The following is a 17,662-nucleotide window of genomic DNA, read 5'->3' as shown; positions in this document are numbered from 1 at the left end:
GGCTTCATTGGAGAGTCATGCGATTGACTGGTCGGCCATAAGACAAGTTCTTCCTCTGGACTCAACCTCCCCAAAGGGCTCCAGCCTGCAGCAGGCCTCTCCCCGAGTGCTGACCGAAGCCTATACCTTGGCCCCACGCAGGCGCAGGAAGCCTCCCCACCCTCCCCACCCCGGCTTCCCTGATGAAGTTCGGTAGGTCTCCCGCCTCTGCGGACACCCCTCCCAGCCCCTCCATCACCTTCCAGGTCTCTCGAGTCGTCAGCAACCTCCTCCGCTTCATGCTGCTGGGAGAACCCGGCCCGGCCCAGTCTCCCAGCTGCGGGAGGAGAGCACGGCCCCACCCACCCTGCGGGCTGGGGCCTGGAGATTCAAGTCCCAGAAGCAACCCCGAGGGCCAAGGGCAGCAGGGACAGGTCCCGGGGGCCTGGGGGCAGCAGGGCCCAGCTCGGGGGTGGGTGAATGTACAGGAAGGAGAGGACAGCCCCTTTCCACACCAGCAGGCAGGCTTCCCAAGTGCATCAGGACGGCAGAGAGGAGGAGAGAGGCTGAAAAGGGATGGGGGCGGTGGGGAGAAAGGAAAGAGAGGGCGCAGGAGATAGGAAAGATGGGAAACCCGGGGTCAGAAGAACACGGGCGGGTCTGGAGTCCTGCTCTCGCAGGGCCGGCTCCCCCTCGGCTGCTGGAGGATCTCTCTGTCCGCAGCTGGGTCCCCAGTGTCTTATCGCCATGCAAGAACGGAAGCGGCAGGAAATGGCTCAACCCCATGTATTTTTACACACAGCAACCCCCAGGACGGCCGGGTCGGACCATTCGCTCTTCGTGTGTGTGGGGCGGGATGAGGTATGTGTGGGGGAAGGGGTTAAACACAAAGAGAGTGGCCCGGTCACACACACCGGAACCGGAAGCAGCCTGTGCCAATTACAGGCAGAAGTCACTGCACTCGGCTTTTGCCGAGGTGCAAAGTTATTGGAAAACACTATTGAAAACAAAAGCCCTGCCAAAATCAGGGGAGGGTGGCTCCTCTGCCGGCTTCCTCTGAGGCCTTTTCAGGTCACAGCGCCCCTGGGGATGCTGGGGACAATGTCGATCCCTTTTCCAGTTCCTCCCCTTACATTTGCTTTGGGTCTCCCTTGGTGTCTCCTGGCCCTCCCTCCAGGTGCTCAGACCTCCAGAACTCCGGCGCCCCGGATTTTCTGACCTTGTACACCAGAGGGGCCAACTCCACAGTCTTTTTAAATGATCTGTCCCAAGGTCTAACGGCTATGCCAGTCCGACTTAAAACCCCATCCCGCAGTTAAACCCCTTCCTCCTGTACTGTTCCTGCAGTGAAGACAAACAGTCTGCCTCTCCACTGTCCTGACCCTCCGTAGTCTCACCTGAGAAATGGGATAATCCTGCCTAGGCTTCGGTCTTTGTGAGGATTACACCAGACGATGTCTAGCAAGCACTTAGCCCAGTGTGGGGCATACAGAAGGCACTCATAAATGCTGTCCAGATCTAGGCAGCACAATTTGGGGTGGGGTGGGGCGGGGCGGGGGATGAAGTTTAATTAAGAGATTATACCAATCAATGCACTCAATATTGATATGACAGTATAGACACTGCTATACAAAAAATTCAATTCTCTCGGAACATAGGACTTTTTTTTAAGAGAGCAGGACCCATGTGCAGGAGGCAAGGGAAGGGGCAGAGAGAGACTGAAGCAGGCTCCATGCTCAGCAGAGCCCAGCACAGAGCTGGAACGATGACCCTGTGATCATGACCCAAGCCGAAATCAAGAGTCAGACGCTCAAATGAACACACGACTTTTAAGATGAAATAATCAGGCCCTTTGCTAAGGCCACTGTGCTTCCAAAGATGCTCAATTCTCTTTCCCCTTCTTGGTGGGAGGGAAAAAAAACATCCAGAAAGTTTGGGGTCTGGCTGAAGCCTGGCTTAATGCTCAGCACTGGGCGGTTTGCTGTCTCTACAAGGAGCGGAGCATCTGTTGCAGGGCCGGGAGGGGTGTGGGAGGAGCTAATGAGATAGGGATGCCGTGAAAAGAAGTGCTTCAGGACTCCGAGGGTGTATAAAATAGCAACTCTCCCCCTACCTTGGCTTTACTCCGGCAGCTTGGTGCATCTCCTCCCGTGACTTAGAGTCTGTCTAGCTTACAAATGGAAAAGCAGAGTGGAAGCCAGCTATGAAATCCCCATGAATGAGAGGAGAACAGACCTTCCTGGCTGAATGAGCTGGGGCCTGATGGTGGGCTGCAGTGGCCTGGGGCTGGGGTCCTGGCCCCCTTGACTGCCCCTCCCCCCTGCCCTGGGACCCAGACTTGAGCCTGGTGGTCCCATAGCAGGACACCAGCTCCTTCCCGCCCCTCCACTGGCATCGACCCCACTTGGATCCCGCTGGGTGCCTCTAGTCACAGAACAGCCCCCCTCTGCCCTTCTCCCCATGGAGGATGACGCGCTGGAGTTGGAGGAAGGTGGGGAGTTCTCCTTCCTCCACCAAGACCCCCCCCAATGCCAGCAGGACCCCTTCAGGACTGAACTGGGATAGAGTGATTAAGGGACAGAAAGCCAAGGAGGTGGCGGACAGCAGGCAGAGGTAGAAGAGGGAGAATACTTTAACAAAGGAAGGAAAAAGCTGGCATAAGATGACAAAATGACCGAGGATAGAAAAAGCAGAGGAGGAGAAAGAGATCGGGAAAAATAAAGCACACACAGGGGGGCCTGGGTGGCTCAGTGGGTTAAAGCCTCTACCTTCGGCTCAGGTCATGATCTCAGGGTCCTGGAATCGAGTCCCGCATCGGGCTCTCTGCTCGGTAGGGAGCCTGCTTCTCCCTCCTCTCTCTCTGCCTGCCTCTCTGCCTGCTTGTGATCTCTGTCTGTCAAATAAATAAATAAAATCTTAAAAAAAAAAAAAAAAAAAGCACACACACAGAACAAAAAGCATAAAGAAAGGCCGTTGAGACTGCAGCGTTACGGACAACGGCCAGGAAGAGAAGCAGCCAAGGGCCCACGGACGGACGGACGGATGAAGAAGAGCGGGTCCGCGTGTACCACGGAATCCCACTGGGCCAGGAGGAAGAGCGAAACCTTGCCATTTCCAAGGGCACGGGTGGAGCTCGAGAGTGTAATGCTGAGCGAATAAATCAGTCAGAGAAAGACAAATGCCGTATGATTTCACTCACACGTGGAATCTAAAAGACAAAATAAATAAACAAAACAAAAACCAGACTCCTAAATACACAGAACAAACTGGTGGGGGGGGGGGTGCGGGAGGGGGGATGGGTGAAACAGGGCAAGGGGACGCGGATTTAGCTTTAGAGTCCTGGTTCTGTCCCCCAAGGGCTGTGTGCCCTTGGAAATGTCACGAACTCTTCTGGGACTCCATTTTCTCATCTGGAAAAGGGAAGTGATGCCCCCCTCCAAAGGGGTTGTCAGGAGGGTGACAACAGACACTGAGTGAAAGCAGGGGTCACAGGATCATCTCAGGGCATCCAGCAGGTGCTCAAAACCAAAACTAAATTGGTCCTTCACACTCGCTCGTGTGGCTGTACATTTCAAAGGGAAATAACAAGTGCTGGCGAGGATGGAGGATAACCAGAGCCCTCACGCCCCGCTGGCGGGAACGTAAAGATGTGCAGCCGCTGCGGGAAGCAGTTTGGGGGTTCCCTCAGTAAGTTCAACACGGGTCCGCCGTATGACCCCCCAATTTCACTCCTGGGTCTACATCCAAGGAAATTTAAAAAATGGGTGTTCAGGGGTGCCTGGGTGGCTCAGTCGTTAAGTGTCTGCATTCGGCTCAGGTCATAATCCCGAGGTCCTGGAATTGAGCCCCGAATCGGGCTCCCTGCTCGGTAGGAAGCCTACTTCTCCCTCTGCCACTCCCCCTGCTTGTGCTCCCTCTCTCGTTCTCTCTGACAAATAAATAAATAAATAAAATCTTTAAAAAAAAAAAAAAAAAGTCCGATTCTTGGTTTCAGCTCAGGTTGTGATCTCAGGGTTGTGAGATCGAGCTCCGCATCAGGCCGAGCATCACGGCGAACATCACAGCGGAGTCTGCTTGAGACTCTCTCTCCCTCTGCTTGTGTCCTACCCCCTGCACACTCACTCTCTCTCTCTAAAATAAATAAATCTTAAAAAAACATAAACATAAAAATATTTTAAAGGTTTTATTTATTTATTTGAGAGAGAGAGAGAGAGAGCGCGGGTGTGTTCAAGCAGGGGAGTGGCAGGTAGAGGGAGAAGCGGGCTCCCCATGGAGCAGGGAACCTGATGCGGGGCTCCATCCCAGGACCCTGGGATCATGACCCGAGCTGAAGGCAGTCGCTTAACCAACTGAGCCAGCCACCCAGGCGCCCAATTAAAATATTTTTAAAAATAAAAATGGGTGTTCAAACAAGCACTTATACACAGATGCTCCCAGCAGCACTTCTCACAAGAGCCAAAGTGTGGACACAACTCAGATGTCCATTAGCCTGCGAATGGGCCCACCTGATGAGTACGTCCGTACAGTGGAATCTGATTTGGCCATATAAGAAACAAAGTAGCACGGATACATATTACAACGCGGGTGAACTTCGAGAAGATCACACTAAAGCAGAAGAAGCCAGACACAAATGGTCACACCCTGAAGGATTCCATGCATGTGAAATGCCAGAATGGCTCAACCCACAGGGACAGAAGCCAGAATGGCGGTGGTCAAGTGCTGCCGGCAGGGGAGGAGCAGGCCGTGGCTACTTCCCGGGTCTGGGTTTCCTACGGGAGGTGCTGACCATCTTCTGAAACTAGACAGTAGTGGTGATTACCAAACCTGGATGTGGAAGGCGAGGGGTCCTACAACCTCAGCTCCAAGTAACGTCCTATCAGGGTGGGCCTGCTGGAGGCTACCTGGGTCCTTCGTCCTATGGTCTCATTTTCAATAGGGCAGAAGCTCTTTCTAATGCACTCCCAACCTCCTATCCTGGGGCCGAGTCCAGATCGCTCAAGCCCTGGTCACTGGCGGGTGAAACTCCCTGGGGCCCCCAGCCAGAGCACGGCAGTGAATGCACTACCCAGGTATCACCGCGCCTCTCTCAAAATTGTCACCTAGCGTTTTGTCCACGTCCCACAGCCAGCACCGTTCCTGGAACTGTGGCCCCAACACCACCGTCTCCCCCCACCACCCTGAAGCACCTGACTCCAAGATGAAGCCCTATGCACGGGCCAGGCCAGTTCTCACAACGGGAGAATAGTGGATGGAGGGCCATGCTTCCTCCCACAGTGCTGTCCCATCCCCAGGAGGCCACGTCATGCCCCCCACTCCCTGTACCTACTGGCCAGAGCTGAGGTCATAGCCCTTGCTCTGAACCGTGACTGAGTCCAAGAAGTCCTGGTGAATGTTCTGGAAAAGCCGGAGATGGGATGCTGCCTAAAGCATCCAGGGTGCAACTTTCTCTCTTCCTCTCCCTGCTTCCTGCCCCTGGAAGCACCCCCTCCACGTGGCTTCCTGGAACCATAGACTCTCTCCTCCCTGCCCCCTTCCGGCAACTCTGAATGAAGCCGGATTAGGCACACTGCCAGATGGGCTCAGGCTCCTTTGGGCCTCCCGGGGCTCCCACCTCCTCCCAGGCCTGAGCCCATGCCCTCTGTGAAGCTGGGTCCAGACCTGGGGTAACAGCCCGCCCTCTTGCACAGCAACCAACCAGCCTGGCCGCCCGGATCCCTGCAGCCAAGAGCACACGGTACATGCTCCAAGGCCAGAAAGCATCCGGCTTTCAGAAAGCTCTGCGCTGGGAGGGAAAGGGACCAGCTATTGTCAGATGGGGATAGTGGTTCTAGTTCTCTAGCAACAGACAAAATACACGAAGCGATCTTCAAGGGGAACCATGCCGACAAGCACCACTTGCAAGGTCGGAGCGCTCCACCCCTGTGCTCACAGGTCCCCAAGAGACCGCAGAGGGCTCTCAGCCTGACTCCCCGCCCCAGGGGACAAGAGTCCCTTCCCGGATTTACGAATTACCACTCTTAGGGTCCCCAGGGCAGGCTGACCCAGAAAATGAGGACTTCCTGTCATAGCTCTCTGCTCGGGGACCAGAAAGCCAACACTAAGGTCACTCTTAGACAAGGAAAAAAGAGTAGAAGGGAGGGGAGAAGAGCCCTAGAGTGTCCATGTCCCTTTAGGAGAACAGGCAGCCCCGGCCATCCTGGGACAGGTGGTCTTTGGGCTCCCTCCTGGAGAGGGAACAAGAGGGTCTGCAGGTCTGGCCCAGCAGGCTGAGGTCCAGGCAGGTTGCTGTCCTGAGCAGGTCTGGGCTTCCAGAGGCTAAGAGCCCTGAAGGCCAGTGTGATGGCCACTGCGGGGCCCACGTGACTCAGCGGAGATGCTGCGCTCTGCTGACTTCTCGCCCCGGGGCCTCCAATCTGAGCACCTCTTTCGGGAGGGAGACACTCAGATTCACTCTACCAGTCGAGTCCATCTACCTCTGAGAGGGGAAGGGAGGCAAGCCAGGGCCAGGACAGTCGTGGCCAGCTAATACCCTACTGCCTGAAGAGACAGTTTGACCTGACTGGGAAGCACAGAGGAAAGCAACCTGACTTCTCCCACACCAACCTGACATTCCAGCCGGAGCTGGAAACATGATCCCAAACCCTGGTCCTACAAGTAGGACCAGGGGCTGCCCCCACCCTCCCAAATCAGCAGGCCCAGCCCGTGGGGCCACTGGCTCTTTCTCTGCCCTGTGGGGATGGGAGGGCAGTGGCCCAGCCGCAGCGCTGGACACACCATCCCAGCTGACCCAGGCACCCCCACGTGGGAAAGGCGCAGGGGGAGGGGGAAGGGGACAGTACCAGCCTGCCCGGCGGTTCCACCGGTGCCTGGGATCCTAAGCGGCTTTTCTCCAGAGGGCGGGGAGGCAAATGCTGAGAGCACTTCATGGGGCACACGTGGGGCCTTATGTACCCCGGGTCTGTCCGCCGGGGTACAGTGAGTACCTGCAGCGAGGCCCCAGCCACCACCAGGGGGATTCGAGGGACAGAAGCCTGATGGCCCTGGTGCCCTCCCCATGGTGCCCCTTCCCTCCTGGCATGGCATGGCCTTGGCGGCTTTACAAGGAACTGCGCGCTGCAGTGAGAGATTTGAGGGCGCGGAGCACATCCCTTCGGACCGCACGTGCAAGCTCAAGGCAGTGGGTGCTGGGGTGAAGGCCACCCTTAGCTGATGCCTCCAGCCAGCAGGCGCTGCCTCCCATGGGGCCCTCAGGGCCACCCTCTTCTCTCTCTCCTCTAGCCCTCGGCTTCCCGTCCCTTATGACAGGCCCACCTACCGGCTCTGGTCAAATCCATGCCCTCCCCTCAGCCACCTCATCCCCGGATCCACTGACAAGGCGCCTGACTCCATCGCCTCCTCACATCCACAGCTTCCTGGGTTGGCCCGAAGCTACCCTCCCGCCCTGGGGCCTCCTCCCGTCTCCACCCCGCAAGTTCTCCAAAAGCTCTGGGCACCCAGCACTTAGCTCCTTCCGGACTCCCCACTGTTCGCCTGGAGTCAGGGCTCTGGGACCCTCCCAACGCTCTCTCCCTGGCAGTGTTTCTCTGTAGACAGAAGCGATCACAACCAGGCACACGCCTCCCACTTAACCTCCCATTAGCTCCTCCGGTTCTAAGACGAGTGATGCATGGCCACTAGAGGCATCTGTGCCAGGGTGCAGCCATGTTCCTGCAAAAGACCCCCTGACCCAACCCCAGGGGCCCTCCCGACACTCCTCAGGCTAGGCGTGTGGAAGCCTGGAAGCCTCGTGTTCACCCTCTCCTCCCCCTCCCATCCACAAAGAGCTCTCTGTAATGGGGAGGGGGCCACACCTTGAGAGACCAGAGAGTGAGCACGAACTGCTGGCTTTCTCCCAACCCTGCCCCGTGAACTTGCCTCCTCACACCCTCTAGGGGCCTCACCTGTGTAGGTCCCGCGTCCCGAAGCCGTGCAGGTGAGGGGGTGCCAGGACCTCTGAGGCTCCAGCTTTCTCCAGACTGGGCCAGTCCCCCAGGGTCACAGTCCCTGGGCAGCACGGGACTTGCCAAGGGAAGCCGGGGTCTGCGAGCGGGTGTGCCCAAGCTCCCAGCCTCTGCAGCCGCCATCTCTAGCCTGACGGGGATTAGGGGCGGATTGCTCTGGGAGATTTCCCCTCCCCTGGGGCTCACAGGCTGCTCCTTCCCATCTGGGAGGAGACAGGCAGGATCACTGAGCGGGTAGACCCAGATGTGATGAGGTGCCCCCCCCAACCCTGCTCTGCCCATCCTCAGGTCCAGCTGCTGCTACAGTGAGTTCAGGGAGCACGAGGAGCCCCAGGTTTGACAGGCAACAACTCCACCCCTGGTTGGGGAGGCGGGGATGCAGCACACAAGGACACGTGTACCGGCATCACCACCCACCTAGATGGACACTCTGCTCGCCCCCTCCCATTGTGCATGCCTCCCACCATCAGAAGCCCTTCTCTCAGAGTCACGGTCCCACGAACTCCCTTTCTTCACCTCCTAGAGGAACTAGGGCTCCTAGCCAGGCTTCCAAACTTGAAAAGTCTCGAAAGCCAGAAAGGCTGGAGCCTGGAGGGGATTACCTGACAGATCCTAACACAGCCAGCTCAACCTGGAGCCCCCTACCCCTGCTGCCTGCCCCCTGGCTTACGGCACCATCACTCCCGAGGCACCCTCCCTACCCGAGAGCTCCCTGCTGGAGTCAGGACCCAGCCAGCCTCACCCGCGGGACTCCTCTGCTCTCCGATTTTCTTCCACAAATCCACTCTGCTCAGGCACCACGGCAACTACTTCTCCACTGGCTTCTGCTCCCCTTTCCCTGCCCTCCTCCCCACCCCTCCCCAACACCCCCAGCATGGCTCAGGTAAAAACACCTAACATCAAACACAGAGGGCAAACTCACAGCAGTTCCTCCCTCCTTGGACTTCATCTTGACGTTCCCAGCAGGAAATCCTGGGAGTGGCCAGCAGAGGGGGCCAGAGGGCCACGGTTGAGGCGAGCACACCGCGAGCTGGCGGACAGGGTGGCCGGCAGCGTTCAGGGCCGGGTTGGGTGTCTCAGGGAGGCTTCCGAAGCAGAATCACCAAGGGCACAGATCTTGCACCTCCTTGAGCCAGCCCAGGGACTCAGGGCTTTAATACTGAGGGTCCACACGTGGTAGGGTGGTCCCAAGAAGGTGCAAAGAGATAAGGAGAGCCCAGGGCCTATCTCTGGGGCCCAATGCCAGGGCACGCAGCCAAAAACACCAAGACCAGAAATCCCCACACCCTGGGCTCGTGAAACCTACAAACATTAATGGTGGCGGATGACTTGGGAGTTTGTGACGACAGGAAACTAGCAAAAGCCCATCACACAGGTCCCAATTTCTGGAGGCCAGCTCAGCTGGGTGCAGCCGGGAAACAACTCCAGCAGCTTCTGACATCTGCAAACGATCCCCCTCCCACCGCATTCGATCTTTACTTTATGCTCTGGCATTATGCATCGTTCCCCTTATGCATAACCAGCGTAATGGTTATGTCTAAATAGGCTTAGGTCTTACTTCCCCTAGGAAGGCACGAATCACATCTTCAATATATCTGAGCCCCTCGCTGTGCCCAGCATAGCCCTGACCCTCCCTCCATAGGCAGAGTGACCGAATGACTTAGCTCATCAAGCCGCAACAGACACAGCCCATCTTCTGTGGCTCTGTCGGACGCGGCCACACACAGCCTAGTCTTCTGGTACAAAGACATCCCTCTCCTTCCAACCCTCATGACAATCCTATAAAATAATATCTACAGCAAAGTGTTTGGGGACCAAAATTTTCAAAAGCTGTTTTTGCATGTACTCTTAATGCGTTCTAGACAAGAACCTTTTGGCTACTTCAAAATTGTCATCAAAAGACTTTACTTTTTCTAAATCCAGACCAGCTCTTACTGATTTTTTTTCCCCAGTATTTCTCACTGCAAAAGTGTGAGGTTTCTTGTAAGATCTTGTTTTTAAATCATCTCTACACCCAAAGTGGGGCTCAGCCTCACAGCCCTGAGATCAAGAGTCGCACACTCCACGGACCAAGCCAGCCAGATTCCCCTGCAAAAGTGTTTTCTAACTAACTACTTAAGAAATTTTGGTTGGAAAACATCCACAACCAATTAAAAAAGCCATAATTTTAAAGGTCTTATTTTTGTATATTATGTGTCAAGTCCAATTCAGCATAATGCCTAGAAGTGCTTCAAAAAATATGTGTTGAATAAATGGAACAATTTAAAAAAAAACAAAAACCAACCACCACTCACCTCTCCCCTGCCTCCCTCCTTTCTAGGCTCCACCAAGCTAAGATCTGTAACCTTTCCCTACAAGCAGAGCAGAAAAAGGCTGCGCCTGCAGGAGTCCAGAGCCGGGGAAGGGGCTGGGAAAGCTAAGCTCTGGGACTCTCTCATGAGCTCTCACTCTTGGGACTGCCCAGGATCGTGAAGGCTTGGAAGCACCAGAAAGACGTTCCTGCAACACAATGTACCACCAAGACGACGCAAGGAGAGTCACCGTCCACAGGCCTCCGCCGTCTCCCTCCTGGGAGGGTTCCGCTCCTTGGCTCTGGAGGACAGCCCACCCGTCCGCACCATAACTGAACAGCAGGGCAAACAGCGGGTGGAGCGCAGGGGTGAACCAACAGTCTGCTAAGAGAAAAGGAACAAACAGAATTCAGGGGGAGGGCTGCCTGGCAAGCCAGAGGAAGAGAGATCCCTTTTCCTCTAGAGTCTGTTCTTGTCTTTAGATGTGGGAAATGTTCCCAGACCTGCCAAGGACACAGAACTTCCGGCCCCGGGGGCAGGGAGCAGGGAGCCCGAGGCGTCGTGGTGAGGTGGAAGGAGAGGGGATGTGAGCCCTGGATTTGGGTGTGAGTTCCACACTCAGTCTGGGACCTCGGTCAAGTCCACATAGGCCCTGAGGCTCCGTGTCCCCGAGGCCAATGGGAGGGATGTGTAAAGAGTAGGGGAGACTGGAAGACTGAAGGGAAATGCATCCCAGGAAGACTTGCCAAGGCTGGGCTCCGTGAGGGCTGCCTGATCCTTCCAGAGGCACAGCAGAGGGCCTGGAGCCCGAGGGCTGCCCTAAAACCTCTGCCCGTGGCTCACTAGTGATGCGGCCTCCATGGGGCCTACACCTGCTCCTCCACCAGCCCAGGAGAAGGCAGCGGGACCCCCAAAGCAGGAGCCCGGAGGCCTTCAGGAATGAGACCGGGGAGGGGGCATCTGGAGGCGGGAGGAGTGGGTGAATGAGCCCCGCCCCGGAGGCTCTCCATCCCCAAGCCTCAGTTTTCCTGGCTGCAAAATGGTACATCTGATCAACACCCCAGGCTGCAGCGAAGCTCAAAGAGGACACGCCTGGCACACTGTAGGTTTTACTGCACGAGATGACGAAGGCTGAGGCTCCCTCGCCCCACGTGTATGTCCTTGCACACGCTCACACACCGCATTGTCACTCCACGAGGTACCTGGGAAACGGGGCCTGGGATGGGAAGAGCCAGAAAAGCAGCTGACACCTGACGCCAAGTGGAGAGGGGTAGGTAGGTGTGGGAGGGTCGCAGTGGGCACTCAAGCACTGGGCTTGGAAAAGACACGAACCCAAGAGCAACCTCCTTCTGCAAAGAGAAGGTGCTCCTGGGTGAATGTCACCACGTGCACTTGCTGGTAGGGAGCCCTCTGGCTGGCCGAGACGCAGGCCCTAGGTCCGCCAAGACAGGGCAGTCCCTGTGGCTCCCGCACATGAGACACCCGGGGCAGGTGTCTCCGGTGGCATGCTCTCCACCTTCCCAGTTAGCCTGAGTCTGGGGTGACAGAGAGGCCGGTGGCGTCCCAGGAGGGGACACTGGACCCTGGGCACTGGATGGGAGCCCAGCTCCTGCGCTGGCCCAGCAGGGCCCCGGGTTCTCCACTGCTGAGCTCTCCTCCGCTCAGACTCCCCTCAGAATTCTCAAGCCAGGCCCCTTCTTTCTCTAACACTCTGCACCACACTTTTCTGCTCTCTTCCTTGGCCGTTATTATGATTCTTCAGCCCTTCCCCTTTTATCTTCCTACTTACTCTTCTTTCTCTTGGAGGGGAAAAAAAAAAAAAAAAAAAAAGCACAAACCCTGTATTCTGAAGGATGGGAAACCTGAGAAGTCATCAGCTTTAGGAGCTAAAGACAGCTACATTGAGTGGCTCAGAATAGAAGGTGAGACCTTCAAAATAATCAGGTTCCAGGTGCGCTGTGAAAATCTCAGTTAGGGTCCCTCCCCTCCGTGGGAGGCTGCTGCTTCTCTACCGCTCACCTCTTAGAAATGGGGCTTGGGGAAGGGGTCAGCATTCCGAGGCCATCCCCTAATACTCGCTTGTCGACCCTACCAGAAGGTACATTTTCCTAGAAACTCAAGCAATGACAAAGAGCCCTGCATTTCCACCCACCCCACACCCCCGGGAAGGCAGGAGAGGAGGAAGTTTCACAGTCTTCAGGACGAACTATCGAACTATCGCAACCCAGGTGGGCATGTTTCTAAGGAGCGGGGGTTGGGGGGAGAGGCTGGGCCCCATGAGCAAGAAAAGCAGGCAGGAGGCCACTTCCCTTGGTCACTTTTAGGAAAATCAAAATTGGTGTCAGGTGGGTAGAAAAAGATGACTGTTTCATAGCCACTCCCTCTCCTGGGCAGCGGGGACACTGGGGACAGGTCTGGGAGAAAGTGACCCAGAGAAGATGCAGCATCTTCTTTTTGGACAGTTTTTAGGAAAGCAGATCACTCGCCCTCACACCCCCACTCCATCTGCCAAGAAGAATTCGGGATGATTCCTTTCTGAAAGCAAAGGACTGAAATGCAGAACTCCCGGGGCGTCCTGCCGACTCCAAGGCTCCTCACGTCCCACAAGCTGCCCTGATTAAATGACAACGGGAAGCGACAGTGTTCTGGAAGTCGTGACATGCTGCTCCACCACGTGCCGAAGCCAGCTGGGCTCAGAGGGACTCAGGCAGCGAGTCCTAGGGGCCTCCCCCCCCCCGGAGAAGCCAGGACTCAGACATGGGGCCCAGATCGCATGTGGGTCTGAAGCTGCCTGCTCTGGCAGTGAAGAAACCTTATATAATGAAGTTAAGATTACAGAGCGCTTGTCTTTCCAGCCACCCGAAGGAGGTCACGGTATCGCTTTGGATCTGCCTGAGCTTCTGCCGAGCATGCTGCTCAATTATTCACCAGCCCTGGATCCTGGCCCGGCTCCGGGGTCCCAGGAGTGGGCTCTCTGGAGAGGTGGAAAGGATGCTGTGAGAATTCCCCAAAACCAGACTGCGGTGAAGGTCCAAGAGGACAAAAGAAGCAGAAGCACAAGAGTCGGCCTCTGGAAGATGAGGGAAGTGGGGACTGGGCGGGGGGGCGGGGAGGAGGCGAAACCAGTCAGACATCCCAGCACCTGGGAGAGAGAGAGAGAGAGAGGAAGGTCAGAAAAAGCTACTGTTTCCAGAAACATCACTCACTGCCTGCAGCCCCCACACTGCAGGGCAGGGGAGCCCTTGGTCCCTGGAGCCCAGCAGGAATGCAGGAGGGGGTGTGTATTCACCCCTGCTTCTGTTTCAGAGCCCTCTGCCCTGCAGGGTATAAACAGAGAAAGTCCAGACTGCCCGTGAGAAGAAAGAAGAGGCAAGAGAGGGGATCAGGTTAACGCTACTGTATTTCCATTGCCTCATCTGGCGCCAGAGGGGACCAGGGTCATGTTTCGCATCTCAGGGATGTGGTTGATCCAGGGAGGAATGCACACAGGGACCGTGGAAACCTGCGCCAGCTCCCATGACCCATGCTTGCATTGCCAGCGCCAGCTCCTCGCCTCTGGAACCGGAGGAGAGAGAGCTCCTGCTGCTGCTGCTGTTACCGGCTCGGTGTGGGGCTCGCACCCAAACCTTAGGCCTGCCTTCCACTGGGGGGGGCACCTGAGGGGGGCTGAGGGTCCCGAGGGAAGAGGCTGGGCTAAGACATAAGAGTGTTGAAGAGGCAAGACCCTGGGTCTTATTAGGTAACTTGGACATGATCTAATTTCACCCCCCTCCCCGGAATTCCGTACTTCCAGAAGCCAGGGCTAATCTGGAGAAGAGTGGGACCTTCCAACTTGAAGGGAAGTCATGGATGTTGGTGGGGAATAGATGAATAAAGGCGAATTCTAGCAGCCAGGTGCCTCCTAGGACAGCGAACTGAGCCCACGATCCTATTCAAAAAGAGAAGGCTGTGGCTCGTGATCTCTCAGTCAGAGCTTTAGGTAAGGGGGAGGGTCGTCACCTTCTAGCCCCTCTCCTGCTTGGACAGGACCCCTACCAGGCAAAGGGCTTCACCTGAACATGAGGAACTCGAACTAAGAGAAGAACCCCTTGATTTTTCAGGTACCACAAGACAGACTGCTGTGTGGGGCCCGAAGGACCCTGGCAAACAGGGTCTTTGAATCACTGAGACAGGGAACCAAGGTTCACGGCACATCACAGCGCTGGCCCGCCTTAGCCTGGCGAGCAGCTGGCAGCCTGGGCACGGCCTCCGGAGTCCCTTGGGAGGCCGCTGGGCTGGCTGCTGCGGATCTTCCTCCACCTGAGGAGCCTTTCCATGCAGAGAAGAAGAGAAGGGAAGAGGGGACGGGACGGGTGGCAGCGGGGAGCAGAGTAGGTGGCGGTCCTCTCCAGCAGTTGGGAGTGAGCTCCGGCTGGCACAGACCCGAGCGTGTGCAGGAACGCCTGAGCGGGCGGGCGGACTGCCACATGGCTCTGAAGGTGGATGTGTCTGTGCGGACGGGCCAAGGGACCCATCTGACCCTAGAGCGGGGCCCCTTCGGCCTCCCATGTTATCCGGCCTACAAGCTCAGACATACGAGGAGGCCCCACAGACGAATGGTCCGGCCTCCCCCAGCTGCTGTGGGGCCACAGTTTGAAAACCCACTCTCGGCAGAGCAGCCCCACCCGCTCTGCCCCGGCAGGCTCTCAGACATAAACAAACGAGGGCCCCTCGGCACCTGCCACCATCGGTCTTCTTGGCAAGTGCCTAGGGCTAAGGGTGGCCCCTCACGTGCCATCCCTTGGCGTAAACAGGGGTGCTCCCAGGGCGGAGAAGAAAGCTTGTTGTCGAGTAAGTCTGGTGGAGTCTACTGAGGAACGGGATATCCAGAGTCTCCTCTGGTGTGGGTGATGAGCTGAACACCACTGGTTGCCCAGCCTGGAGCCTGGAGATAAGACCTCCCCGAGGCACAGGAAGTATCCAGTCATGACATGATCCACTCTCTGCACCTCGCTGTGTGGACCTGGCCTCCCCAACCCTGCCCTGCAGGCCTGTCATCAAAAGGCTCCACACTGGTCTCCTAAAGCTATCCAGACTCCCTATGTGGGCTCCAGGCTCCCGCCGCATACCGCTCCTTGTCCTCAGAGTGCACCAACCACACCATCCAGAAGGGGACGGACTGGCAGCCAGAGCAAGGCCAGGGGCGCACCTGGCAGCGCGGGCCATAAACCCAGGTTCCCACACTCTCCCTCTCCAGAGACCCTCCGGCCCCACGCACCTTACAGAAACCCAGAAAAGGGGTATGGGACGCATGGCGACAGCTGGGGGAACGTTTTGATTAAGGCCAAGAGGGAAGCAGTGACCAAACCTGTGTGGAAGAAACGAGGGAAAGGGAACAGAAGCCTCTGACCCCCGCAGGGGCTAATCCACTCCCTGAAAGGCCAGGAGCAGGAAAGCAAGGCAGGACAGGAAGAGTTACTAGGTTTCTCTGAGAGTACACATTTTCTAGGAACTGCTGCTCAGCAAAAAGAGACAGAGAAGGGGGGGGTTGGGGGGGGAGGGAGGGAGAGAGAACGAACTCATCTGCCAGGGATCCAGGCGGCCCAACTCCATGGCACCTGCACCCAGTGGTTCCTGCCGAGGCCTGGGGGCCCAGGAATCCCAGGGGTTAAGGCGGCACTATACACAGACAAAGAACCCAGATGTCACCGCATTCTCTCTGCACCTGCCAGTGCTCCAACAAAGGCTGACCATTTTTTTCTGCTTTCTAGCCATCGGGCAGAGAGAGAAGCTACCCTGGCCGTGGCTCCAAAAAGGGTAGGAAGCAGGGTCTGGGGCAGGGATGGGCATTTGTTTTTGCTTTTAAGGGGAAATCATTTAAGGCATGATGTCAAAAACAACTCACTGGATCTGGAGGGCACGACAGCCCGATGAGGTCACCAAGGCTGAGTGGTTACCCAAGACTCTGAGCCCCTGTCTTGTCCCCCTGCTGCACCCCTGCTGTCCTCGGGGGCCCCCTGCTCTCTTTGGGTGGGAGCTAGGCGAGCCTCCCCATGACAGCTGAGGAGCCAGAGCTGCCCCTGGGCTGTTCCAGTAACTCAACCCCCGCCAGGGCCGCGCTGGTCCGAAAGCCAGCTGGTGAGTTTCAAACAATGGCAAGGGGTGTGGGTAGTGGGGGAGGCTTATGAATTAAAAATAGATGCTAGTAATCACCAGCGAGCTTGCAGAGAGCATGTGGGGAGCTGTGTTTACTAGAGAGAAGAATACCTTCTATTCATGCCCAGAGACTGGGGCGGAACCAGCAGCACATCTCACCCCGACCAATGGCCTCTGGGTCTGGGGGAGTCAGCTGATGGAGGCTTTCCTGATGGCTAGAGGACCCCTTACCTCCTCAGGAGCCCCCCAGGGACTCACGTATCCCTGGTGGGACAGTTACAGGGCAGGAAAGCTGGGTCACAGAAGGAGGAATGGCAACCAAGCCATAATGTCGTCCGCTTGAGCCGAGGCGAATCTGCACCCTGTGGATACCGCATAAAACGGCCCTTAGCGCTTGTAATGACTTCACGTCTGTCCGACCTGGCAAACGTTCTAGAATGTGGGATCCGGTCTCCTCTCTGCCGGGAAGTGGCCGCGTGTCCTCAGGCGAGCAGTGTCCTGATTCCTCTAGGCCCAACTCTTCAGCTGGAAAACGGAGACAGTGCCCGCCCTGACAGCTTCAGGGGGATGTCATCCACCGGGCAATAACACGGCAGAGCTTGGGAAAGCTGAAAAGTTCTAACTAAATACGGAGAGAAGACAATCCCAGGAGCCATCCTCTCCCCGTGACCACGCCGAACCCAGGGAACCATCCTTCCCCACAGCTCGCCCAACAGTGTCCAGCCCCAGTCTTCCGCCGGCGGCAAGAAGAGAAGCTGGGCCGTCTCAGGGGCAGTGTAAAGCCCAAGCAGCAGCCACAGGCAAAAGCCTGGGGAGAAGCTCCCCAGCGGACGCACCTGCCTCCAAGCCCCCTGCACCCCCAGTCCGCAAATATCAACAAGCCTTCACCACCAGCTTCTAACGGGGCCACCGCCCACCCGCTCCGTCTGCTCAGGCAGCGGGAGAATAACCAGGTTCACACTCTCCCTCCTCAGGAGGCAGCTGTGGTCCCAGGGACCCTCGCTTGCCGGGATTGCTCTAATCTGCTCTGTGAAGTGCTTTCCCTGACACAGCACGGAGAGGCGGGCCGGGCTGCTCAATGCAAGCTCCTAACCCCGTTCGCTCCACCCGGACCCTCCGGGTCCCCACTCCACAAGGCCTTTCAGCCGACACGCAGAGCTCACTCTTGGAACACACTCTCCACAGCTGGAACGATGCCTGCAAATGGTCCAGTGCCGTCGTTTTAAATCCTGTCTATACACGGACGATTCCCGGATG

At 57.0% G+C, this 17,662-nt stretch overlaps 1 protein-coding gene across 6 annotated transcripts in view; it reads right to left on the bottom strand.

Moving 5' to 3' along the window:
• Positions 1–17,662, bottom strand: part of TMCC2 (transmembrane and coiled-coil domain family 2) — a 37,926-nt gene that overhangs the window by 4,714 nt on the left and 15,550 nt on the right. Inside the window, exon 1 of one of the 6 annotated variants that reach the window (XM_032318445.1) lies at positions 8,902–9,704. The exons of 3 other annotated variants lie outside the window; for them this stretch is intronic. In XM_032318445.1, the coding sequence (XP_032174336.1) occupies positions 8,902–8,928 (27 nt within the window). In that variant the 5' untranslated portion in view covers positions 8,929–9,704. Of the gene's footprint in view, positions 1–238; positions 360–7,919; positions 8,118–8,901; positions 9,705–17,662 lie in introns of those variants that run through there. 2 more of the 6 variants (XM_032318446.1, XM_032318444.1) reach the window with 2 other exon arrangements.

The sequence above is a fragment of the Mustela erminea genome, chromosome 17 (assembly GCF_009829155.1).
Source record: "Mustela erminea isolate mMusErm1 chromosome 17, mMusErm1.Pri, whole genome shotgun sequence".
NCBI lineage: Eukaryota > Metazoa > Chordata > Mammalia > Carnivora > Mustelidae > Mustela > Mustela erminea.
Note: the sequence above shows the minus strand (reverse complement) of the source record. Positions and strands in the feature narration are given on the sequence as shown.